We start from the raw sequence: 27,087 nt of genomic DNA on the forward strand, positions 1-27,087 counted from the left end.
CTGCCTTAGAAGACAGCTGCCTATGTAGGCAGAAGACAATGAGGCAGCACACTAGCTATTTATTCACTGTCCTCATTAAAACCTAATTAACATTTCAGCATCTACAAAACTTGTGTGGGCCTCTACAAAGATGTCACTGTGTCAGACGTCTATTGTAAGTGAAAAGTTACTCACATGTTAAAAAACAGATGCCGATGGTTTAAAGACAAACATTCTCTTTGTTGGGAGCTTATAATTTTCTCACCTCCATTCTCTATGTTCTTTGTGTTTCTGAGTCTCTGCCTTACAATTTCTTATGAACTGACTCTCTCACATGAATTTAGTATTCAACAGTGTTTCCTCACAGTAAGTACATAAAACAGATTTTGCCTAACTTCGAAACGAATTTGGAGAACGTAAAAAAATATGTTAATTCATCAGACTGATTCAAACCATTAACTTGTGAGTTCATGAGTCTTTTTGTGTGATCCACTAAAAGAACTGGCTCATAAGAGTAATTCGTTTGTGAATCGGACAACACTGGTCATGTTGTATGTTTGTTTTTGAGTGCAGCTGGCGAACACGACACAACTGATAGATGCGCTGTTTTAGTATTATTTCACGGTACACTATCAGTTCACCTCATCAAATTTCAATTCAGACTGCAAGCTCACAACTTAATTTCATTTGCTGTGGCACTGCAGATTCAGCAATGGCAGCGCGCCATCATTGAAGAGTGTTGGAGAAAACACTGGTATACAATGTAGTTTAGGTTTGCTGGTCTGCACCTTGGCAAAACGTCGGTTATATTGGCCTGCAACAACAGAATCGGGACAGTCTAGTTTCTTAATGATCTCAAAGCTCTGGTTGAGCTGAGTAAAGATGTCCACCACTGAACTGGAGAACAGAGCATGTTCAGATGTCTGCTGGAACTAAAGAAAAGACAGGACAAAATATCAGTTCGAGGTCAAAGGGACTTGGAAATGCTTAAGAATAAGTTTTGATTGCTAATTTGTTATTTAGCTGACACTTTTATCTAAAGGATCAACAGTACATTTTCACAAGACAGCCTCCCTTGGGTAACCTTGGCTTAAGTGCCTTGTTCAAGGGCACAATGAGTGCAATTACATTCAAAATCGTACACTGATTATGATTAATAAGCAGACAATGTGTAAGGTCATGTAAACGCATTAAAAGTGTTCTTTTATCAGGGAAAGGTCAGAAACGTATCAATCAAAACCCAATCGAAACACCATTTTGTCATATAGATTACAGCAGTTTTCTTGTGTTGGGGTTTATTTATTTGCATGTAAACCCAGGTCATAATGTAAAAAACAGGTCATAATAAGCTCATTTTTATATGATGTGATTTTAAAAACCAGCTGATGTTGAGATGACTCTGTTATGAGCGTATAAGTAAACACTCTCAAATGATAGCCTATGGATCACCACTTGTAGGTTGGTGGTCACAAGTGGCATTCTAGGTTGTGCATGTTATAGGCCACAAGTGATGCCATACTGTACGGATGGCACCAAAGGTAACTTTTGATTTACCAACCACTATCTATTGGCTATTCCACCGCAAGTGATAGCAGTGAAGTTCACAGCAATTAAATGATAAACTCCAGACTTGTACACAGTTCAAGAGAGGTCCCAGTGTACCTCTATACATCTACAAAATTGGTTAATAAACAATAAAGAACCTCCACCTAAAATATTCTGATAGCGGCATTTGAAGTCCATTATGTTACACTAATGGGCAAATTCAGAGCAAGCGGCCATTTCTTTGACAAGACATTGCTTTAAAGCCTAGTAGACCAACAGAAAATGAGCCACATATAACAGAGAGGGGACAAAATAGAAAGGTTTTAGTTTCCGAAACATACTCCCTCTCTTTTATCCCTCTCAAGAGCTCCATGCATAAATTCCATTGACACTTCCTCATTCTCAGCCAGCCATTGCAGAACAAATGGCAGAAACCACCTACATATGGGAAATAAAGATATACATAGAAAAAACAGGAAGTAAGAGCAGGAAGGCAGAGAAGGAATAAGAGATCAAGAATGTTTAAGCAATAAAGAGAAAGTGTCTCTATGTACTAAAGATGAGCAAAGACTTTTTTGGAACTGTTTAGTGATGACTGTATATGAATGAGAACCTAAAAACAATACAAAAGAAGGACTAACGGCAGAATATTTGAAGAATAATAGAAAACTTCAGCCAAAGAATCTGAAAGAACTAGAAGTGGCATGACTCACGAAGGGTACTCTGGGACGGCGTCAGAGTAGGCAGGCAGGTCATGGACATACTCGTTGTAGAGCCATTTAACTTTAAAATGCAGATTCATGTAGTCCGCGCTTTTACACAATCTCATTTTCTCATGCTCTGGGGAAACAACAAGTATGAATCGTCACGTTTAGCTTTGCTTGACTCTCGGCAGAATCATGTGACGTGTCAAGACAACATGACAAAGTATTACTTTCACATATGGAAATAAAATCTAAATGTGGGTTAGGGATTGTTCAGACAGAATGTGATCTTGTTTAAAAAAGCCTAATGAATAAAACAGATCAAATGGTGTCAAGAGATGTGTTTTTAAAGGTTGAGGTTCTTTTAACTTGCCACAGCATCTTAAAAATGTGGCACTTATGCACAAAACACTGGAAAAAATCAATGCAATGCACAACAAAGACGTTTGACTAGCACATGTTTACACAGAAAAATAAAAACAATGTTAGAAAAATTAAAAAATGTGAAGTCTATTCAAAATTTAAAACAATCATGTCATTCTAATGCACCATCCTCGCAACTAAAAGAATACTGCACACCCCGCACATGGCTTCAAGACATGCTTTGCCTAGATGGTCATGACACTTAAAAAAAAAAACATATTGAAAGGTTTTACACTGGAGTGGTAAATTAATGTACATTTTGCTATGGAGTGAACTCTGAGTAAGGTTTCTCTTTCCAGTGAGTGGGGAGCGACCGAGGAATGGGAAATGGAAAACCTGGAGTGGAGTCAGAGACAGTTTAGCAGAGACGAACCACTGCTATTAAAATGAATGGGAGAAACTGGAACGGCCCACGGATGTAGAAAAGGAAGTCCTGCCTTTCATATTGCTATCAATCCACTTCACTCACATACTCTGATTTACAATCTTTCTGTTATTTATTCTTCCACCGGTCTGAAGATCGTATTGCTTTATCGTCTGATGGTCTCCAGTTGTGTTCACTCAAGGAAACTATTGCTAGCTAAGAAAATGATAATGAAATTTATTTCTCTCTCAGAAACACACAAACACACACTTTCACAGTCACTTAACCACATGTCTTACCGGCATAAAAATCAAGTCTGCGAATATGGAATGTGGCAGGAGCTATGAACACAAGAAAATGAGGCAGGAGAGAAGGGAGACATGAGGGATGAAGAACACTTGAGAAAGAACAAAAAAGGTTGCAGGTGTGCAATGAAAAGATGGTGGCAACAAAAATAAAAGATCATTTTGTCAATGAGAGGTTTATATACTAGCTGCAGTTTACGCCTACCTTGCAGATCTAAAGTAAAATCAGAGGGTTCTATTCTCTAACACTGTTGAGGAAATGAGAGAGTGGGGACTTAAGACTTAAAGAGTGCTTTCAGCCTTTAAAAGGGGTAAAATAAATGGAAAAACAGAATTTGCTTTGCTCTTTTGAAATAAGAGTTTGGTGCATATACATTCTAACTTTCACAATGCAAAGCTGTCTCCTCAGTCCACCTAGATCAGCTATGGAAACTAAGCTGAAAAAACATGACAATCAGAAACTTTTATGGAAGTGACATCACATAGAAAATTAGCATATTTACATAGAAATGGCTATTGAGTATTTAGTAACATGGCTCACCCAGGTTGGACCCAAAAACAAACATGCAAACGGTAAGCCAGTTACTCATTTCACATGCAAAGAGCTAATCATAACAGAGCTCATTTACATAGAAGTCTTAAAATATTATAAGTGGTAAAAATAAAGTGCTAAAAAAGTGTAGGATATTGCTGTTTTAAGGTACAAATTGCATAACACATAAGAGACTATAATTATATTAACGAAAAGTATGTCCACTTCACACTCTCATGACCCCAAAAGGCATTGTAACCTTTGACTTTTACCATTCTTCCAATGTTTGAGGGCGATATGTTGAATGACTGGAGTCCGAGAGAGAAGCACGAAATGATGGAGAGATCAAGTGATGTTTAGGAGTAAACACAAATCAATTTGTGGTACACAGACATACAAAACAATTCATACACAAACAAGCATAAATATTTGCATGCTCCATACCTTCCAGGGCATACTTTATGTCCTGAGCAAAGAGTGTCCACATCACTTCAGCACTGACCTTTCCCACATTCAGCTCCTGAGGAAACCTGCAAAAGAAAAGCAACACAGGTTAAACCTAACAGTCTAACCAGTCAATGTGTGATATTGTGTGTATCTGTGCATTTACTGACTGGTTTATTATAGGGCTGTAGGAATTCCTGTCCTCCTCTATGATGGACACTATTAAGGTGATGAGTTTGGGCCAGAAGTCCAGGTTCTGGATGCTTGGTCCTGGTTCCTCCATGGTAGCATTTTCCTCCTCTTTCTCTTCCCCTTCTTCATCCTCCTCTCCCTCTTTCTTTTCGTTTGGTTTCTGCTGTAACAACAGAACAGAGGGAACTTAATCCAAAAGGAAACAACCAAGAGTTTAGACCCGAGCGATCAGCATTCATGAGAAAATTTTTTATACAAGAATTAATTTCATGGAGACAAAAAGTATCTGAACTAGATTGTAGAAAAAATACGAGTGGCGAATGCCAGTGTAAAACCTGTCACCATGATGCTAGCATGCTGTGGGTGGTTTTCAGGGCATTGCTATGCTGTTGCTAGGGTGTTCTGTGTGGTTGCTAGGGATGTAACGGTGTCACGGATTCACAGTATACCACGGTTTCAAAAAGAGATGGTTATCAAACCATTGACATTAATATTTCAAGGTATTGCATTCACAGTATTACTTTGAATTTTTTAATTTTCTTTTTCAAAAATCCAAGTAAAGGAATGAAAGTTTTCATTGTATATATCAGTTAATTTAAGAGAGAATCGGCTACATTTACACAGCATAATATAAACTTGATAAAATAAATCTCTAAATTGCGACGTACATCTCCTGTTTCACTGAACTGTCATTTCATTTTAAATGCGCATCAGAGAGAGCACAGCCCACAAAAATGTCAAAGCCTGAACCTTTATTTCCCTCCGCCAAGTGGCTGAAGTCCATGGTGTGAGAATATTATGTTTATTTAAAAGACCCACAAGGCATCATCAATGATGATGGGTCACCCTTTTTGTGAACTTTGTCAAAAAGTCAGAATCTGTGCTGATCAAGATTGTAGCAACAGCACAGCTCCCTCACTCTCTTGGCCTCTCGCTCACTCACACATGCGCACGGGTGTGTACACGAGATGGGACATGTCTGTTGCACTCTTTGTATGGTGGAATTTAATAACGACTGTAACTCAACAAGATCACCCATGAGGGCAACAATGGCATGAAACACGAACACCAGTGAAGTGGTAGGTCTACTGGTCCCTTACCATTACTTTTATATTTCAAAACAGCATAAAAAAAAAACTTGTACATAATTTTATCCATTTCAATTGCAATTGTTTTTCCTTGTACCTAATAGGAGGGGTGGGGGGTGATCATATTTTAATATAGGCCTATGTATTATAATTTTTAATGTTGTCTGCATTTCAAAAATCAGTTAGGGATGGCATCAACAAACTATAAAGATTTTATATGTATTTATTTATTAATCCAGATAAATGCCCCAACATCACATCCTGGTCCATCATCAAGTCAGATGACATGCTGCTATATTTTTCTAATCATTTTAGCAAGGCAGCTTAATACCTTTATACAGTGGTACTTTTTGTGAAGGTTATCGTACTGTGAACTTTTCATACCATTACACCCCTAGTGGTTGCTGTGTGGTTACTTACTAGCCCAAGACACAAAAGCCCACCAAAAGCCTCTGTGATATTCTGGTCCCTACATTTGGCTTGGGTTCCTCCTTCAATGCAAATCAATGGAATTTTTGTTGCCTGTTTTATTGTTATCTAGATGAAATCGTAAATCTGATCCCTTAGAATAAGTAAAAGGTCATTCTTATCTGTAGCACAAACGGAGTGGGACAAGTTACATGCCAGAGTTCAAAGTACACTACTTTGGGGATGGATGGATGGATGGATGGATGGATGGATGGTTGGATGGATGGGATGAAATCAGAATCCGTCCAACAAAATAGAATAGACGGACAGAAATGTCGATGGATGTATGAATGGATGGACAGATGGACGGGATGAAATCAGAATCTGTCCATCAAGGTAGAATAGACAGAAAGAAATGCAGATGGATGGATGGATGGACAGACAGATTTAAATCAACAGAAGTTACACTGACAATAGATAGTTTAAAAGTCTACAAATAAAACCCAAGATGATACTGATGATTCACATGGGCCTAACCTGTGAACAACTCTATGTCTATGGTAACATAGGTTGCTGCAACCAATAAGTCATTCAGACACCACAAACACCATCAATTCCACCCCTGATAGTGATGTGATGTAAACAGAATCGTCCGTATTTGAACATACTGCCATACAAATATTTGAGGAAAAAGCAATTGTATGTATACAAACGTGAAGTGATTGTGAATATTCACTCACATGCTCTGCAGCTGGCTGGAACTGCCTGCTGTACAGCTCTTGGCAGTTGTTAAACATGTACTCATATGTGGAATTGAGGCAGGCTTTCACACAATCCCTGACCACATGCGCCGCACGTGGGGGAGACTGCAGTTCCAAGACCTGAACACAGGGAACACCAGAGAAACCAGGAGCATTTCATTGCACATTCATTTCAACAGTAACATTTTGCTTAGGTGCACACTGACACACTCTCTCGCTTTCCTTCAGGGTCAAAGAATATACGAATGATAAAACTCAAGGACACTAACGCTAAGCTGTCTGATCAATAGTGACTAATCTCTGTCATGAAAGTCGGAACAAAAGCCTCTCCCAGCACAAAGAAATCAATCTGCATCTCAAGCCTTCTATTGTTCTTTCCTCCTGCCCTTCTTCGAGACAGAGACACGACTGAGCGTCCACTCAAGACTGTATGAATCACAATTGATTCACTCATCTCTACTGGATCTGTCACTCAATATCTACTGTAAGTATAACAATAGAGGCCTACATCCCTGTACCTCAAATATGAAATATAAAACAGGAAGGGGGCAATACGGTATGCCATTGTTTCATCTTTAAATTATCTTACCTTGAGTCTGAAGAATGTAATGCTAGTTAATAAATCCACTGTGGATTTAAGATCAGCCAGACGAGGTTTACTGCTTGCTGGGAAATTATTCTGGATATCAGAGGGAGAGACAGAACATCACAGGAGGCTTGTACGAGAAGTAAAACAGCTACTTAAGGGGAAGTAGTAGTCATCAGAAAATCAACAATTATACAGTACATACATAGATAAAGTAGGGGAGACTGGGACTAATTGTCACACTTTTTACTCTAATAAATATTTCTTAAGGTGGGATAAGTTTTGAAAGTCCGTTTTATATATATATATATATATATATATAAATACCTTTTAGTCTTTTTAAAAAACTAAATAAATAAATGAAAATTCAACTGTTGTTGCCCAGGATAAAATATATAGTTCACTTAATGCACATTGACATTTTTGGAAAACATGCTCTTAAAGGGCAAGTTTGTCACAATGGTAACAGGTAACACTTTATTTTAAGGGTCCACAATAATGCACTAGTTAAGCATGAACAAGACAATAACACATATTTGAATGTACAGTAAGGCTGTCTTAGCCATCATTTTTGTGTGGAAAGTAATGTAATTACCTTGTTTCAGAGATACATCATATATCAAGTTTACTAAACAATATTAAGCCAATAATTAAGGCTAATTCGTATTGGCTTTACAAAGCTGTTACTAATAAATTACTAAAATCTTCTATTAAAGAAAACTGGACTGCCTGTGTCATGGGTTTGGGGAGAGGTAAGGACCCAAATGCAGAGTTCAAAAACCAAAATACTTTATTAAATCAAATTCCCACAAGGGGGAAAACATAAACAACCCCGAAGGGGACAAAAGTAATCCAGGGAATCAGGCAGAGGGAAAACGGGGAACAGAACCAACCGGACCGCACTGGAACCAGGAAGGTGAACAAGGTAAACAGAATACTAGCACACATGCAGAACTGACTAGAGAACAAGACCGGGACCGCACGCTCACACGAAGACAGACGGGGTGGATAATGCCACGGCACTGTCTATCTGTCAGTCTGGGTTTTTGTCTGACAGGGTGTGACAACCTGTTCTAAAGTGAACATTTACATATTCAGGTTACAAGTTTGTTTTGCATTTATTAGGTGGTATTCAAGCTTATTTGAATATATTAAATGAGTAATCATGACTAATAACTATTACTAAGAGTTGTTAAATTTGTTACTAAGAAATTTCTAAAATCATGTATTAAAGACAACTTGACCCCTGTTTGACCTATTTAATTTACTGGTTTGAGTTTACTTATTAGGTGGTATTTATAGTTTATTGAACTTTATTAAGACTATATTAGTTTTACTAAATTGTTAGTAATGAATTGTTAAAACTTAAAATAAAGGCAATCTGCCTCCTTGTTCTAAAGTAAAACATTTACTTACACAAGTTAATAATTTGTTTTACATATATTAGGTAATTACAGTATTTGCAGTAAGCATAAATACTGTATATTCAAAGAGTTTTATTGTAATAGAAAATCTTGCACTTTAGAACAGGGGGTCAAATTGTCTTTTATAGAATACTTTAGTAATTTATAAGTAACAGCTTTGTAAAGCCAATACTACAGTAAATGACCTTAATTAATGGCTTAATTTTGTTTAGTAAACTTGATGTACTTTATGATCTCTGAAATTGATTATTACATTTATTACATTACTTTCCAAACAGAAATAAGAGGACTATGCATTCAGTTAATAATTAATTACTGTTTTGTTCATGCTTAACTAGTGCAATATTGTGGACCTTTAAAATAAAGTGTTACCTGGAAACCTACTGATTATTTGACAATGATTTGAGAAGAAAGTATTTCCTATTTCAAAAAAGACAAACTAAAGTAAACCATTTTTGAAACAGCAAAAATTGTAAGATGGGAAATAAATCTTAAACCATTGTTTGGGGCCAAATTAAATTGTAATTGATGAATTGTATGAACATTTAACAAACATGTGAAAACTTGCCCTGATATCAATGTGACAACTTATCCCAACTTGACAATTATGCTCCTGCTTAACCTGAGAACACAATAAAACCTTTCGGTTAAAATCTACCTTCATTATTATAATTATTTATGCATAAGAAGTATTATTTATTGTGCAAACTTGTTTTCTCAAGAGCTTATGCAAAAACTTTAGAACATTGGAACTTTAGTTTGAAGGATATAATTCTCATAACTCAAATTTAAGAAGATTTTGAACTAGGAGTTTGAAACCAACATACAAATCCAATGCTCGAGTAGAGAATGCGGTACAAGCAATCGTGTAAATTAATATTTAGTGACTATCCCTCCTTGGGCAATTTTTTTAATTAAGTTAAGTCTGTGCAGATCAATTCTGATTTGTGAATGTGGAACATAAAGAATACTTACTCTGTATGTTGACAGGTCAATGCGGAGAGAGTTATGGAGCTGATCCAGCAGTCTAACAAACCTATCTTTCTGTATTAGCATATGAAAAGAAGACGACAAGTTAATGGTCGATAGAGCCAAAAGAAAGACCCTTCATTCTTTGTCAATTATTACTGTAAATGAGACAGAAGTTGTGTCTGTACAGTATATGCAGAAAGGTTGTGAAAGTTTTAGTTACAGAGTCAGAGTATAATTAACCAGTAATAACTACAAACCCTCTGTACAATTTTCTGAGTCCCACAAGTGAGTTTCTCTGCAACCAATCTTTCTCTGAATAAGATCTAGACCCCAGGCCAAGGACGTGAAACGGTAAGACTTATTACTCGTACATTCTGCTCATAGTGATTATGAATGGGAATCAAATGATCAGGGGCGCTGACAACATCTTAATTATTCACTGTGTGTGTATTTTTTCATATCACACCAAACACTGTGTATGGGCAGGTTCAGGTCGTTCAGCAGAATGGCCCAGTACAAAGAGGGAAAGGAAGATTTTAGCTTTCAGCTTAGTTTATTTAGCTTTGATTGAATCAGAGGCTACTATGATTTTAGCTGCATCTTGTTGGAGCCTATTACTCTCAATGGCTTTGGGATCAAAGGTTGTATCTGTCTTGGATAGTAACAACCAAAATGTCACCACCATTTGGTAATCAAATGTAATATTACAGCTTATCTAGATATAATTCCTTTGTTGTAAAATGTTTTACAAGACCAAGACCATTTTACTTCATATCTGTCACTCTGATATCTTAACGGGATAATTCACCAAATAAATTACAATTTGATCATCATTTACTCATCCTTATGTTGTTCCAAACCCATTCTTCTTTTTTTTCCATGGAACACAAAAGACAGAATGTTAGGGACTGGCAGACTCTGCACCTTTGGCTTTTATTGCATTTTTTTCCCTTAAAAAATAAAAATAAATGGTGTCATTCCCCTACCATTCTGCCTTACATCTCTTTTTCTGTTCCACAGATGAAAGAAAGACATATGGGTTTGGAACAACATGGGGGTGAGTAAATTATGACAGAATTTTCACTTTCTGAAATCTCCCTTTAAACAATTTAAGTGGCTAAACATTTCGGCATGCTTATTATCATTATGTAATCTAATATCACCAGGTAAAGTTCTAACAATGTTAAGTGGTTGAACCTAATATTCTCTATAAAGAGATATATCATAGGGAGTTTTTTTTTTGTGTTGGTGGGACTATACTGCCTCCACCTGTGTGTGATGCTGAGCTAATGTTACCCCAAAGTTGGAGGCAGTGAAGCGGTCACAAGCGGAGACATTGTTAACTGAGGTGGGGTGAGCGCAGAATGCATTGATGTTGGCCAGGAGCATGCTCATCACTGCAGGGACACCGGTTAACATGTACTTAGAGGACAGACATGCAAAGTGCCTATGAGTGGACAGAGAGGGAAACAGAGGAAGTGGATGAGAATATTTTACTACAATGGCTATGTAATAGTAATAAATATAATTTATCAAAATATCTGACAATCAATTCCTTTAATAAAATGTCAATACATTCACTTCTCAATTTGTAAATAATAGCCTGTGAAGTCATTGTGATTCTCTGCTCTTTAATAAAATCATCACACAAGTCCTTCTATTTAATACACAAGTGTCTGGCCCATTCAATTTTTTGTTTGCAATATTATTTCTAAGCTTCTGAATACCAATACAAGTTGTTAATGACTGATGCCGATGGCTATATCTACAGAACAGGGTTTCTGATATAATACCAAAATATCTGCAGTATTTTCACTCAAATTATTGGCAAAAAATAACATTTGCAATATCCATGACAATGTAAATTTTAGATTGATATACTTAATAATTGCACAGTTATTTCAAAATGGCCAAATATTAGCCATTAATCTGGCCAAAATATCTGTCCCTCACTCACTATCTAAGCATTCAGTCCATTTAATCCTTATGTTGTGTTCTGGACATTTTGACCCAGACAACTCTTTTTTTTTTTTTTTCCTCTCTCTCTTTTTTATTTACTTAATCCAACTGGAATAAAATTTCTTGACTTTGTTCACATATGGTATCTGAAAACACACAAAAAATTTGGGCCATTTTCTTAACATTTTATTGTTTTTATTTCACTTTGTTACACTTGTGTTCCCGGTCAAAAATGACCGGCCATTGGAGAAGAATGGATTAGACTACAAAGTACAGAAATATTAAGTGTTCAGGAGCATCCCAATTCTTTAGATGAGCACATATGTGGATGTGTGTTTGCACACACAAAGTCCTCAGACATGTGCACACACACCTACACACAGGCACACACATAAATACACACACACACACACACACACACACACACACACACATCGTGTGTTGAGCGCCCTCTTGTGCATCATCTTCCCATGTACACTCTTTGAGGAATATTTCAAGATCTGCTAACTGTATCATATTATGTTTGGACTTGTTTGAATCGGGATGGTCTGCTGTAAGTCTGATGTCTTTGTCTATGTTATATGTATGTTTCGGAAGGTAATGAGAAAAAAACGTGACAAAAAGACACTTCTGGTCAATATATTTATGTGTCTGTGGGAATTTCATACACTAATACTCACTCCAGTTTGGCCTCTGAGTGAAATGCTCATTGCATTCTACTAATTGAGAACTTTCCAACAATATATAACACATGGCTATCTCATCTTTTTTATGGTTTTACAAACTCTGAATTTAATTCTTGTGATAGCAAATGTGCAAATGATGAAATAAAAAGCATTATTTAAGAATTGGTAGGATCAGCTATATGCATTGTAAAGTCCAGATTCTAGGCTTTAAAACGACACTTATTCTGTTCAGATCAAGCAAGTGGTTATTAATTTATTATGTAATTATTTATTTATTTATTTATTTTTCTGCAGGGAGTGTCCTCCTCTGGACTGGTATAAGCTCAGTTCAATTAATCCTTCTATCAATAAAAAAATAAATATATATACTTTAATATAGGAGTATAAAATCTGTCATAATTACTAAAAAGAAGTTGGTAAAAAGATCTAATGCAATATCTTGTGATAACACATGCAATATGAGAGACTTATAAACAATCTTAGTGGGCCGGTCATTTTTCACTGGGAACACAAAATGTGTTAGCACAAAACAAACACAACACAAGGGTTAAACACTAATTTAAGTAAAAAATAATAATATATAATTAAACCTCAACACTAATGTTCAGTGATTACTGAGAGCATAAATTAACAATGTGAATGTATTGGCTTGCTTTAATAAAATTACATTGGAATATTGCCTGCAAACATCCCCTGTCAACAGCAAAGGACCTAGAGTCTAGAGACATTTAAAAACTCTCCAAGTATACACAAAAATACACAAAGCTCCAGGGCTTACGTCATGGCTTGATAGATGGATTCTATTCCGTAGCGAATGGCAAACTCATCTACAATGTCTTGAGCAACCTCATCAAAGTAGACCTTCCAGGCATCATCTCCACGAGCCACAGGCAGCTTCACTATGCCCTGCCCTTCTACATCAGTTACATAGTGAAAGATATTCTACAAACAAATAGAAAGAGATTTTTGACTTAGAAATATAATTTTCTGAGTTTTAGAGAGAGAGAGAGAGAGAGAGAGAGAGAGAGAGAGAGAGAGAGAGTGAGTGAGATAGAGTTTGACTTCTTGCTAAATGACCCCATGAAATCTACATTGAAGTTGTGTCTTTTAGTCAATGTCTTTTAGCTTTGTTAGCTACATGTTGATCAAATTCCCTTTTTGCAGGTATACATTTAAAATGTACAGCCTTTCTCCTCTGGGAGCACTCAAACATGGTCGGACCAAAATGTCCCACACCCTCATACCTCCTGCAACCGACTAGCAAGTAACAAATCATGGTTTGTAACTGTGAATCAACTAAACTCTACTGGCTATTTTTAAAAAAAGGGGGACAGGCCATTCAATATGCCCTGCACCTGCTTCCTATTTTAACAGGAAACACAGGTTTCTTCAAAAAAGCAATGAAAACTGCATTCATCAAGCAAATTCTCGGGGTCTTCAAGTGTTTGCTGTCTTTGATTTAGTTGGCTTTCAGATGCAAATAATAGGCATTTGTCAACCAAAGAAATAAACATTTTCTTGGATGTGTGTGTATGGGTTTACCTCATGCAGACAGGTGTACTGAACATGATATGGAGCCACCTTCTCCTCCCCTTTAATTTCCACATTGATCTGCAGTCTGATGGCCCCTGACACTGCTGACTTGTCTGTTCGCTTTTCTGCAAGGGATTACACATGGCCACTATAGATGTCTCCATTTACAAACATCTAGCAGAGCGACTATTTGCACTAGGTGTAAATTGCACCTGACACACAGCACGGCTATTTGTACTCCAACAGTCTGATGGAAACAGAAATTAAAGACTAACTGCACCCCTACTGTCGCTGCATATGCATGGGGTGTAAAAATGGTGCCATTGTACTTTTTTCAATGTACTTGTTTCATCCAGATGATACAGGTTCGAATCCGCCTTTTGTACCACTTTTTCCCATCTTGTTTCCTGTCTCCACTCATAATATTTCCCCAAATACTACTTATAATAATAAATAGACAAATTAATGTAAAGGTTGATTTCCTCGCAGTGATTTGGTCATGGTGAAGGTCTGGGAGTTGAGAGAAAGATTTGATCTGGTTAAAATTATCCATGGCTTTACTATAGTAATATTGTAGTAACCATGTGTTTTTGGCGGAAGCCATAGTTTAATGCATTTCAACATGGTGTTACTATAGTTATATTGTGTTAATATAGTAACCATGTTTAATTTTGTTGGAAGTTCTTGGTTGAGGTAGAATGGCTGTCTCACTACTATAATATTAATATGTAAGGAGAGAAAAGTCATGTGACCAGAGATGAGCTCCAACTGACTGTATTACAGATACAATTTTATTTCTTTATTTTAAATGCATGTAAATTATTCCATTATATCATTTTTATCTGACAAAGCTTATTACAACATTAAAAATGGAATAAGATCTAATATAAGAATGGTTCCAACTATATTATTACAGATTACAGTTCATATTTTAGTCATAGATTGTAGTTTTATGCCCTACTGTGCACCAGAAACCCTTAACCAGACAGATGGTTTAATTTCTAGTGTGACATACAATGGCTCACATGAGTGATACTTTCATAGCCCAGGAGAAAAAAAAAGTTCAACATCAGATAAATTAAAAAGTACTACAAAAGCAAACACAGATGTTGTAGAACTTACCAAGGTTATACCAGACATCCATTTCTCCACTGAGAGTTCGGACCTCAATGATGCTCTGACCCAAAAAGTCATCTGATTCCCTCTTCAGACGCTGCTTTACCCGAGACCTTATATCGTCATCTTCATCCCATACACGCAGTTTAATACGGTCAGATGAATTGTGGCACTCGCTGGGGAGGACAGAGCAAACTTGTGAATCACCCAAAAGACGTTTTATAAAATGGATAGTTCTGGCTCTAAATCTGATTGAGCCACTTTTCAAAGTCACAGTAAAATACACAATATTTGCATATCTTTCTCGGCACATCAAATTCAATATTCATGCATTAAATTACTACGTTGCTTGTCAACTGTAAACAACCTACAGTTAGGCTAATAAACTAACATTTTGGTGGAAGATTTTTTTTACTGTGATTATTGTATAACAATAAACTGAAATACTAAAATATGGTTTAATGAAAGTTAGTTTTTGTTGTTGTTGTTGTTGTTGTATTGCTGTTGCTGCTGTTTAATAAAAGCAAATTACTTTTTTTTTTCTCCAATGGTTTAGGGCATTTTAGACACTCCATGGCCATTACATACTGTATCATGTATTAACGCAGTGCTATTTTCCTGTAGCATAACATATTATAACATTAAATAATTACAGATTTGGTCTGGTTACACTAGTAAGAAATAATGTAAGCATAAGAACAGAACAGTGAAAAGATAGGATTCCAAAAGAACAGAGAGAAAATATGATATTGTCTCAGACTCACAAGTTGAATGTTTCCTCCCACACAGGGTTAAGGTTACCATAGATGGTTTTGGTTCTCTTCTTGGTCTTTCCAACCTGAACAGTCACGTATGGATCACTGGAACCAGTTCTGTCTTTAGCCTGCAGGCCTTGAGCACTCAACACTGCACACATACACACACATACAGTAGTTTGATAGCCAGAGCCTAAAGAAAACCTTATTCATGCTAGCGCCATCTTTGATTTTTAATGGGAATGACAACAAGGCTGTGAGGGATAGACTTACAGTCTCTTCAATGGGCTGCACTGCAGTTTAAAGTGTTTTTGGATTGTTCCGTGGACAAAACATTGATAAATATCTGTCCAAGAACATTCAGTATACAAAGAACTCCAGACAACTTGAGTTATGAAAAATCCAGATGTGATCTAGGAGCTGTATAAAGCTTTATACCATCCATGCCACTGAAGAGACTGTAAGTTTATCCCTTACAGCCTCGTTGTCATTCGCAATAAAAATCAAAGATGGCGCTAGCGTCATTTACATGACCAGTAAAATTAAGCTAAATATCGACCATGAATGACTCAAATTATAGTAGCATTTACTGACAGTGTTTAAAAAACCCTACTAGCAAAATAACTGTGATGACACAGTTATGAATTGAATTTGAATTATGAAAATAATTATTCCTTGAATGACAATGTATGAAAACAGAAAACAAAAGAATGAAACCATCAACACTGACTCTGCAGATGTTACACTCATCATTCATACGGAGTTTAGAGACAAAAACAGCTTCCTTGTTTGTTCCTAAAAGGCTTCGATACCTGTGATTGAGATCTTGGCAGACCATTTAGAGGTTCCATCAAGCACAGTCTGTTTGATGGCCTTCATCTGATGAGCATGGTTCGGTTTGGTCATATTGAACACAAGCCTGATCATCTCAAAGATCTCTGGCTTGTTTCTCTCTCTGATCTTCATGCGGTCCTTCATGGCTGAGATGATGTGCTGAGTTCTGTCCTCAGCTCCTGTTTTGGAGCTCTTCTCAGCAGCTCCTAGAAATTGTAGTGAGAGGTGTTAAAAGGTGACTGTAGATGAGCATAATCTCTGCAAAACTAGTGGCACCAAAAGAATTACTGTACATAAGCCCACGTTATAAAAGAACATGTATCATTATTATTTTTATGTCTTGTTTTGAGATAAGATAACTTGAGAAAAAAAATGATAACTTGTTTTCCAAAGATTTCTCATGAACTGTTGTGATCTCGAGAGAACAAGACAGAAAAACGGCCCATGCATAATGTATATTACTTGCATTATAATGCAACAAAATAAAATACCTCTTTAAATATACTGCTTACATGCAACAAAATGTACCACAACAATGAATCCGACACAGATGAATAGCAGCACATTAACTAATGAAGTAAAATTTTAAGTTGTGTTTAGCTCTGCCAAGGCCTCTAGGTTTGAACGATCAATAGGAGCATAAACACTACAGAAACAAGATATTTTGTTGCTTTTCCTGTGTTTGGTTTGTGACTCACTCTGCAAACAGTCAGCATTGAGAAGCTCCTGGCATTTTTCATGGCATTTGACTCCACACTCCGAGCAGCGCATGCCTTGCCGCGCAATACCCCATAATAAACCTTCACACTCGTAACAGTAGGTGGGTGTGGTGGCCGTCCATACTTCAAAGTTATGGGGTGTCGTGCAAGAAATAGGATAAATCAGAGCCTGGAGGGTCTTCTTGTACACGTGACTCTTCTAAAGAGAAAAAAGAGGGATAGAGAATGTACGTTTCTGGCAGAAATGGGCCCTTGATGTAACCCTGAAGAAGTCAAATATTTTAACATTTCAAAACAAACAAAGCCCAGATCACATGTAGGATGTGTTGAAAAGGCAGAATGCTGTTAAGAGGGCTGAAACAGAAAAAAGGCAAAAAGTGATGAGAAAAAATATGTGCATAAGATGTGCTTTATACATGTTATGGGAGTAGGCAGAGAAATGACACAGTGATAACCAAAGTAATGGGAGATCAGGCATCTATCTAAATAACAAGGTGTGGGTGTACACCCATATTTTGCTTGTTTGGCATAAAACTGTGTTCCAAAACTAAAGACAACAACTGAATCTACATTTTTACACTTTTGAAGAAATGCAAGTGGAGGTTGCCAATGCAAAACTCACATTTGCAGTCACTCTATCCCAAAATGCTAGGGTGTGATAGGTGGTTGCCAAGGAGCTCTAAGTGGTTTTTAGTAGAGGTCGACCAATGGTGGATGTTGCTGATACTGACAAATAAGGTGGTGGCAAAGGCTAAGTGATAAATCGGCAGATCGTTTTTTAAATCGATTTATAGATTGTTAAATCATTTTCTTAGTCTTACCTTACTATGATAGGCACAGACGAGACAAAAGTCCAAAATGAATAAATCACAAATGCAGTTTATTGTTTAAACAAAATCCTTATTATAACCAAAATTTTGGTATATTGTATATTATCTTATCAAAATAACATAATATGCACTGAAGTGAGGATACAAATATGCATGAATAATGTACAGATGACTGTAATCAACTGGTTAGTTCCCTTCAGAACTGTCTGAAATCACTCCCTATTCTGTGACATTTACTATAAAGAGAATGAATTAACGAGTGAGTGTTTTCGTTCACAGCCAATGTCTGCCCATCAGTCACATTTATTTAAGCCAAGTTCTATTCATTAAATTGTTTTATGGAGAAATGACACATTTTATGGAGATGCAAAAGCAATATTAACATAATATATATTGTAATCCGGGAAGAAGGCAACAACAATGAATTTACGCTGGTCAAATGGATGCAAACAATTTTGAATAATGACACAGAAAGCCGAACATGGCTGTATCCATCCATCCATCCATTCATCCACCCATCCATCCATCCATCCCTTCATTTTGTCTTACAGGGTCGTGGGGTGAACTCGGCTGCATAAACTTTCTTTATTTCAAAGTGCGCTTTCTTTCACATTAATCTCGCGTGCTCCACTCCGTGTCTGTTGCGAGACGGTTTGTATAATATAGTTGAAGTCAGAAGTTTACATACACCTTAGCCAAATACATTTAAACTCAGTTTTTCACAATTCCTGACATTTAATCATAGAAAACTTTCCCTGTCTTAAGATCACTACTTTATTTTAAGAATGTGAAATGGCAGAATAATAGTAGAGAGAATGATGTATTTCAGCTTTTATTTCTTTCATCACATTCCTAGTGGGTAAGAGGTTTACATAAACATTGTTAGTATTTGGTAGCATTGCCTTTAAATTGTTTAACTTAGGCCAAACGTTTTGGGTAGCCTTCCACAAGCTTCTCACAATTAATTGCTGGAATTTTGGCCCATTCCTCCAGACAGAACTGGTGTAACTGAGTCAGGTTTGTAGGCCTCCTTGCTCGCACATACTTTTTCAGTTCTGCCCAAAAATATTGGATTGAGGTCAGGGCTTTGTGATGGCCACTCCAATACCTTGACTTGTCTACCTGTTTCCTCCAGCATCTTCACAAGGTCCTTTGCTGTTGTTCTGGGATTGATTAGCTCTTTTTGCACCAAACTACATTCATCTCTTGGAGACAGAATGCATAACCTTCCTGAGTGGTATGATGGCTGTGTGGTCCCATGGGGTTTATACTTGCGTACTATTGTTTGTACAGATGAACGTGGTACCTTCAGGCGTTTGGAAATTGCTCCCAAGGTTGAACCAGAATTGTGGAGGTCCACAATTTCTTTTTCTAATGTCTTGGCTGATTTCTTTTGATTTTCCCATGATGTCAAGCAAAGAGGCACTGAGTTTGAAGGTAGGCCTTAAAATACATGCACAAGTACACCTCCAATTCAGTACACCTCCTATCAGAAGCTAATCGGCTAATTGTCTAAAGGCTTGACATCATCTGGAATTTTCCAAGAAGCTTAAAGGCACAGTTATCTTAGTGTTTGTATATTTCTGACCCACTGGAACTGTGATATAGTCAATTAAAAGTTAAACAATCTGTCTGTAAACAATTGTTGGAAAGATTACTCATGTAATGCACAAAGTAGATGTCCTAAATGACTTGCCAAAACTAAAGTTTGCTAATATTAAATCTGTGGAGTGGTTAAAAAATGAGTTTTAATGACTTCAACATAAGTGTATGTAAAATTCTGGCTTCAACTGTATGAGATGGACACATTGGGTATTAATATACTGTATATTGATAATCAATTCTTAAATTTCATAATTGATGCATCGAAATTTCTTTGACAGATCGATGCACCGCGATGCATCGATGCATTTTCTCACCCCTAATCAGCATAGAATAGTTAGAAAATTAATAGCACACCTCTCCTCAACAAGTCTGCGATTTGAGGTATCATTCATGTCCTAATTTTGTATGAGTATTAGAAATCATGATTCTTGCCTTAGCACATCACTAATACCTTGAGTGAGAGGCAGATAGAGGGAGATGTTGATGTGCATCTTGCATGTCTTACCAGTTCTTCATCCTTCAGTGAAGAGCGTACAGATAATCCATGTGAGATCCCTGTGTGTGAGATCCCTGATTTCCTGGACTGCACCAGAGACTGAGAGAGGGACAGTGGTCGAAAATCAACATCAGCTTAATTATACTATTATAAGTTGTACCACTCATTATATTATATTGGTTCTGTTTATCTGTGCACATGCAGTGGGCTTTCGGCTAAAGTAATGAAGACAGCAACATTGTCTGCAATGTTTCCTTGAACTCTTGGCAAATGTTAGTGCATGTCTGTTTCTAACAGTACTCACATTACTATGCTAAACACTATTGGCCCATTAAGGGCAGCGTGGTTGCTTAAATAACTTTTAGAGTTTCACTGGTAACTTGAATTTCCATATACAGTACCAGCAACATCACAAAGAAAGGCACCAAAAACACACAATATGACTAATAGCACATGTGAAAATAGTCTAACGAACTATTTCAAGCAAACCAGTAAACCAAATATATTATTTATTTTCCATGCGAGCAAGGGTAAGAGCACAATTTAGCCTCTCATAGTTAATAAAAGCGATTCAACACAGAAATAGCTGGACTTTATCTTTCCTCTGGCCATCAATTGTTCTGTGAGTCGAACAGGGTGAGGGGGCTGGCAGGTCATGGCTGAGGTTCAGTCAAAGACTGTCTGTCCTCTTATGCAATGAAAAAAGGCCTGAAAGCTAAATACAAGCATCAATATTATATTTCTAGGAGAATAATAGCACAAAAAAGCAGTGCTTCTACAGATGTAAAAAAATAAAACATTTATGTTGTAACACCTTAAAAATCCTATAAAACCTGCAGAGTATTTCTTTCGCTTCTACTTGAGCATCTCCAAGTAAAACCCATCAAAATCATCTGGACTGCTTCATTTTAAACTGTGCATGGATAGTTGAAATACATGAAATACTTTTGGGAAGTTATCTATATCTAAAACTATTTTAACGAGTATTTTGCCAGTTCTTTTATAATTAATATGCATGTAGCTTTTATGACCACTAATTATTTGTCAAGTGAAGACAAAAAGGAAATAAAAAATGGTGATAAACTTTTCATTATCTTCCTGTACTATTTTTTTCAGGATAACAATTTTAGGTTAAGCTTTACTAATTGTGATCTGTTTAAAGAGTGTGAACTTATGAATATAAACAAAGAGCTTTCAAAATTAGAAGTTTTAGTTGCTACGAAAACTGTTGTACACGTCAACAGCTACTCAAATCAAGCTTTTTTTTTATTTTTTATTTTTGTATTTTTTTGTCTTCTCCACAGCATGTCAAATGTTTCTGTGTGGGTTTCAGTTTTTTTGTGTCATAAAATAAAGCCTGACGGATGAAAGTTCTCTTTTTCTGACTCATGGCCATGTCAGTGAACTGAAGGAGAAGAAAGACAAAATTGAAATCAAGCACAGCTTGATTTCTCAACCATCTGTGTAATTGCTTGCTTTCAACACACCAGCCATATAAGCCGCCTCTCTTTAAGGGAAGAGAGAAGACGTTCAATTAGTTTACTGAGAAATTACACTAAGGCATTTCCAAAGTACAGCTACAAATACAGTACAAGGCCTCCAAAACCAATAATAAACAAAAACAGCCTACTCAGCCTTGTAATATCAAACCCTTGTGTAATCGCATTACTAGTATGAAGAGCACAATTTTAGATGAAAGATACACCAATTATGAGACAATGTCATGCTGTCATTCAGATATTGTACTTATTGCTATATTCAATTACACCAGAATAGAGCTGTAAACCAAAGCTGATGCAATCGAGACCTTGATAATGAAATTGAGCACAATTAAACAGATTTTTTAATTCAATGTTCTGATATTTATCCATTGCATGAGGCATTATACCTAAATTAACAATCCACACCTAAAACAATGATGTCATACACCTTAAAAAACTTAGTCATATTGAATAGTGATGTATCCACTAATAAGAAGGTTAACTTACCATGGCCTGGTAATGGAAAGCATAAAGAAAAGTATTGAAAAAAAATTATGTTTATTGAGTTTTCAGTTATATGTTTAACTTTTGAAAAACAAAAGAAAAAAAAAACTCAGAAAAGAGATAGATAGAATTAGGCTAGAGTGCGGTTAAAATTCATATCTGACAATAAAACAAGTATAGAGGGAAATACAGTATTACTAAGGAATATGACAGAAAGTTGTGTTTCCATGTTAGTGGAAGTTAGTGCTGTAGTTTGAGCAATCATTTGGGAAGATAAAAAAACACTCACCAATTCGCTAACCAAGGGAATAGGCTTCTTCTTTCTAAGATCAGGCATGCTATCAATGCCAAATATTCCTCCTCCACTGAAAATAAAGGGAGAGATGGATACATGAAGAGATACTGAAATAATAATGGACAAAACTTAGAGATGAAAAACAACTAATGTATAAAAACATTAGAGATCATACCCAGGTTTGGCCCATGGATGTTTCTTGTGGTCTCCATTGATATTCTGTAAGAGATTAGAGGTTGATCATGCGTTATGAGAACGAAAACTTTTTATGGACAATAAAACAGCAAATAATAAAAACAGGGGAAACAAAGAGTGAGAGTGGGGGGTAGAGAAAGTCCAGCTGTTTGGTTGAATGAGTTTCACCACTATATTTATGGCTACAATCAGCATCTTCAAATCATAAGGCACAATTTCTGTTCAAGAAAGGCTTAAACATGCAAGGCTCAGTACTTAATGGGTTTAATGTCCACGTTTTGTCAAAACATTTCAAAATATAATTTACTTTTCAGACAAACGATTAAATCTTGAGTCTAACATTGAGAAAAGGTGCTAGATTTTTGCTTTGGATGCAAAATGAATACAGAAAGCTGCAGACGTAACTTTACACAAAGAAAAAAAAGCAATCATGCCAAAGATATCAACAAATTGGCTAGTGAAAAAATATATGCTATAAAACTTTGACTCAGCTACTTCAGCAATAGGCCTTATGATTTATCTGCCATCACAGTTTCTATTTTATATAACATATTTCTTTAAAACCGGGAGGGATACTTTTAAAAGTAATGAGCCACAATCAATAACATGGACTGAAAATATATTAAATATTTACAATGCAACATTGACTGCAAGCCATGAGAACAAGTCAGAACAAAATGAAATAAAACACAGACACCAGTAATTCAACACAATGCAGTAAACCTAGATCAAAGGGCTTGTTTGCACCATGTACATTTAAAGGCCTTAAAACAGTATTATTAATCTTTAGCATTGCAAACTTCAATAAAACATCAAGGTATTTGTGTACAATGTGAAAAAGACATAACCTGATCTTCATCCCGGCTGCCATCTGAAAACAACAAATAGTACATAAAGATATCACACCATGTTTAATCAGAACCAGACACCACTTTCTAACCAGACATAAAAAGCAATTAAACTCCCTGTCCATGAATATATTTGCATTTGCAGAAAGGGAGTTTAATAAGCTAGTCTATGTACATATATACATACATACATATTGACAGGGAGACAAAACTGCAACTGTGGTGACTTTGCAATTGATCTATACAGAGTTCATAAAAGTTTCATTGAGATTCATTCATTTTATAATGACTCCAAAATTATCCCTAAACTCTCCTTTCATATCAGGTTTGCTTTGTTTTCATTTCAGTGAGTGTAATTAGTTTGCCCTGAACCAGGGGAATATGACTGGTTTAACACCCAGCAGGGTGCTTGTTAATACATCTGCAGGAAAGGAACAAACACCCACTGGCTACACGAGTCAGCAGTTTTTTCCACCTAATAACAAATCTGATATCTTACAGACAAACTTAAAATGATTTGCATGAGAACACATCTGACATGCATGGCCATGGTGGACAAAGTAATCAGAATAATGTAGTTTCTGAAATGATGGTAAATTTGACATTTATTAAGTTCCAAGAAACTACTAACACTACAAAAGGAGCAAGGTTTTGGGCCAAAACGGAATGTACCTGAATTAAAATCATCCTCAGAAAATGTTGACATCGTCACCACATTGAGATGTCTTCTGGAATCTTGTTTCTCCCTAAGGATCTGTTGGAAACTCCTGAGGCACTTCAAACAGCGTGCATCTCTCTGACTTAGCTCTGCTTCACTACATTCAGCTTCAGTAGAGGACTCAATAGGAGGCTGCATTTCCTCTGCTAGTGTTCTCTGCTCCTTTTCAATTGCTAGTTCATCAAGGGAGATAGAGGCAGGGATATGGTCTGTGCTGAAGCATTGTGGTAAGTGAGAACTGGTGGTTGAGTCCAACCTTGGAGATTTTGGATCTTCTGAATCTTCACAATTATGCTGGTGAGGAGAGGATTCACTGTCTCCAGCATACTCTGATTCTGGTTTTGCTTGAGTGGAGATGCATTCAGGTCGCTCTACAAAGCCACTGGCTGTACTTGTGGCTTCAGGTTGCTCAGAATGATGTGTTCCTGTTTGTGGAGTATCCACACATGATGTATCTATCTGAGGTGTCTCTCCATTTGGTGTTCCTATACTTTGGACATTTAATATTCCTTGTTGTTCCCCATATGGTGATATGAGCTGACTGACTTCAACCTTTTCACCAGGCAATGTAGCAGTAGTTCCGTCCAGCTTCTTTAGTGCACCCCGCAAGGCAGATTTAATGTCAAGAACTGCTCTACCAAACTTTTTTACATTAGAGGCCATATTATTAGCATCAGTAGAGTCTGGCTCCCATGCAGGGACATTTTGATAACAGAGTGATGTGTGTCCATATAGAAGGTTCCTGTCCATTCCTGATGCTTTACTGGATGGCTCAACAGTCACACTTTCTATTGACTCACTCCTTAAGGCAACCTTTATTGGGCAATTCACACAGGAAGAAAGTTCATGAAAATCTGCTTCAAATCCAGAAGAAGTTAAGTTTTTACTTAGACACACAGATGATGCATATATTTTTTTATTCCCATAAATGTCAGTTTGATAAACAGAGCTCTGAGGACAGCCACAATCTCCAGTGCAATTATGGTAGCTCAATAGAGGTTCTTCAGGGAGCATTTTCACATTGTACTGCATCAAAGTCCTGCAACTGTCTGTACTGCAAGTACTAGTAGGGGAATTGTAGTGCTTACCAGTTAAAATAGATATTTGATCTGAGATGCCCATTGTACATGCATTCTTGGCTCTTGATGTGTCCCAGCTTCCCACTTTATCTGTGCAGCACTCTGCCTCTTCAAAACTGCCTTGTCTGGAGCAAGAATCATCTTCACTCCATCCAATCTCTCCATTCCAACTGTGTTTAAATGGCACTGTGTTCCAGTTCTGACTTGCAACCCATGTGTTGCCTTTCTCAGAGTGGAGTCTTTCTGGATCAAACTCAGACTTGGAACTTTGACCTGAAGATAAAGAACTGGTGCTGGGACAGTCCTGTCCGTTCTGGTGCTCAAGGTAACCAAAGCAGAGCTTCCTTTTCCCTGCCCCTTCAGGTACATCTGACATTTGATCAGGTGTTTTTTGTGTGAATTGATTGGGTTCATTGTGTTCTGAAGCCTGAGCACTAGTGATTGTGCGCTGGGATCTAAATGATTGATGTGAGCCCCTAAATGCAAATTCCTGGCTTGGAACTTCTTTGCATTTTCCTTGAAATTCAGAGAGGATATCAACACAGCTATTTGATGATTCAACTGTGTTAGGCTTGTAACAGCCTTGAGTAAAAGTATTGTTTGATTTGTAATGGTGGGAGGGCCCTTCTGTGCTACCCATTGCCCCAGGCCAGGTTTCCACACCAGATTTGGATCCAGAACGCACACATTCAATCTCCATTAAAACGGCATCTACACAGCTTGAGACCTCCTCAACAGAACCCCGTACAGATGACAGGTACTCTCTTAAGTCTGAAATCTCCTTTTGAATTTTATTGATCCCTCGCAATTCCTTAAGTATGTGCTCAATGATGGCACTTGATTCTTCTTCTTGATGGTCCTCATTATTCCCCTCAACAATTTTACCCTGCATAGTCATATTTAACCTGTACATAAGTGAGTCTTTCTGTCTTTGAAGCTCCCCATCAATAAGCCCCCTCCCTGAACAAATTTCAGTTCCATTTAGACCTTGCGTCATTTGATGCTGAACCACTGCCAGACCACTGTTGTGCTGCAAAGTGCAAGGAATCCTTACACCTCCCTCTCGATTCAGTTCCACCTCCCCCACACATGGTGTCCCAGAAACTGCATCCAGCCAATGTCCATTTGGAACCTGAGGTGAACAGCACACCTCTGTTGAAGCCAGTTCTCTCCTGTAGCAATTCTGCAACTTTTCAACATCTTCTTCCCCCTCCTCATCCACTTCTTCAATTCCAGCATAGTAAAGCCCAGAAGGCTGGACAGTATGATCTGCAGATCCCTGCAAGAAACGATGTATTTTCCCACGCAACACCAGTGCAACTCTGGGATTTGGCTGCCTTCTCTTTGGCACTGCAGTTTTCTTTTTTGGTCGAGGATACTGAGGGGCCCCTGTGCCTTCCCCTCCATTGCATCGGTTACGGAAGAACATCTCTGATGTTGTGGTTAAAGTGATTGGGCAGGGAGAGGCTAGTTCTCTTTGCTGCTCTGCAAAGAGCCTCCCTACTCCTGTGCTGTGGAGCTGAATCACATTACTTAAGCTTGAAGTACAGAAACAAGATACAAGGGATAGACTTGTCGGGCTTCCCTTATGCAGGGCTTAGTCCATGACTAAGGAGGAAAAGGACATTTTATAGAACCACACCAGTATAAAAACACTAATTCAGTTAAGAAAATTAAATAACTGATTTGTTAAATGTGCTCTGCTTT

The 27,087-nt window shown here is 37.1% G+C and overlaps 1 protein-coding gene across 1 annotated transcript in view; it reads right to left on the bottom strand.

Annotated features, from left to right (window-relative positions):
- Window positions 1-26,809, bottom strand: part of LOC127439772 (protein unc-13 homolog B) — a 49,757-nt gene extending 22,948 nt beyond the window's left edge. The window contains exons 1-20 of the mRNA XM_051695995.1: window positions 24,256-26,809; window positions 23,584-23,606; window positions 22,716-22,759; window positions 22,535-22,610; window positions 20,270-20,359; window positions 17,309-17,528; window positions 16,589-16,816; window positions 15,786-15,927; window positions 15,028-15,197; window positions 13,915-14,030; window positions 13,151-13,314; window positions 11,024-11,174; window positions 9,731-9,799; window positions 7,335-7,424; window positions 6,725-6,865; window positions 4,467-4,651; window positions 4,297-4,382; window positions 2,238-2,364; window positions 1,866-1,962; window positions 768-911 (exon numbers count right to left, since the gene is read on the bottom strand). Coding sequence (XP_051551955.1) covers window positions 768-911; window positions 1,866-1,962; window positions 2,238-2,364; window positions 4,297-4,382; window positions 4,467-4,651; window positions 6,725-6,865; window positions 7,335-7,424; window positions 9,731-9,799; window positions 11,024-11,174; window positions 13,151-13,314; window positions 13,915-14,030; window positions 15,028-15,197; window positions 15,786-15,927; window positions 16,589-16,816; window positions 17,309-17,528; window positions 20,270-20,359; window positions 22,535-22,610; window positions 22,716-22,759; window positions 23,584-23,606; window positions 24,256-26,809 — 4,917 coding nt within the window. The remainder of the gene's footprint in view (window positions 1-767; window positions 912-1,865; window positions 1,963-2,237; window positions 2,365-4,296; window positions 4,383-4,466; window positions 4,652-6,724; window positions 6,866-7,334; window positions 7,425-9,730; window positions 9,800-11,023; window positions 11,175-13,150; window positions 13,315-13,914; window positions 14,031-15,027; window positions 15,198-15,785; window positions 15,928-16,588; window positions 16,817-17,308; window positions 17,529-20,269; window positions 20,360-22,534; window positions 22,611-22,715; window positions 22,760-23,583; window positions 23,607-24,255) is intronic.
- Between the last annotated feature and the right edge of the window lie 278 nt (window positions 26,810-27,087).

Source organism: Myxocyprinus asiaticus, chromosome 4 (genome assembly GCF_019703515.2).
Source record: "Myxocyprinus asiaticus isolate MX2 ecotype Aquarium Trade chromosome 4, UBuf_Myxa_2, whole genome shotgun sequence".
NCBI classification, from domain to species: Eukaryota; Metazoa; Chordata; class Actinopteri; order Cypriniformes; family Catostomidae; genus Myxocyprinus; species Myxocyprinus asiaticus.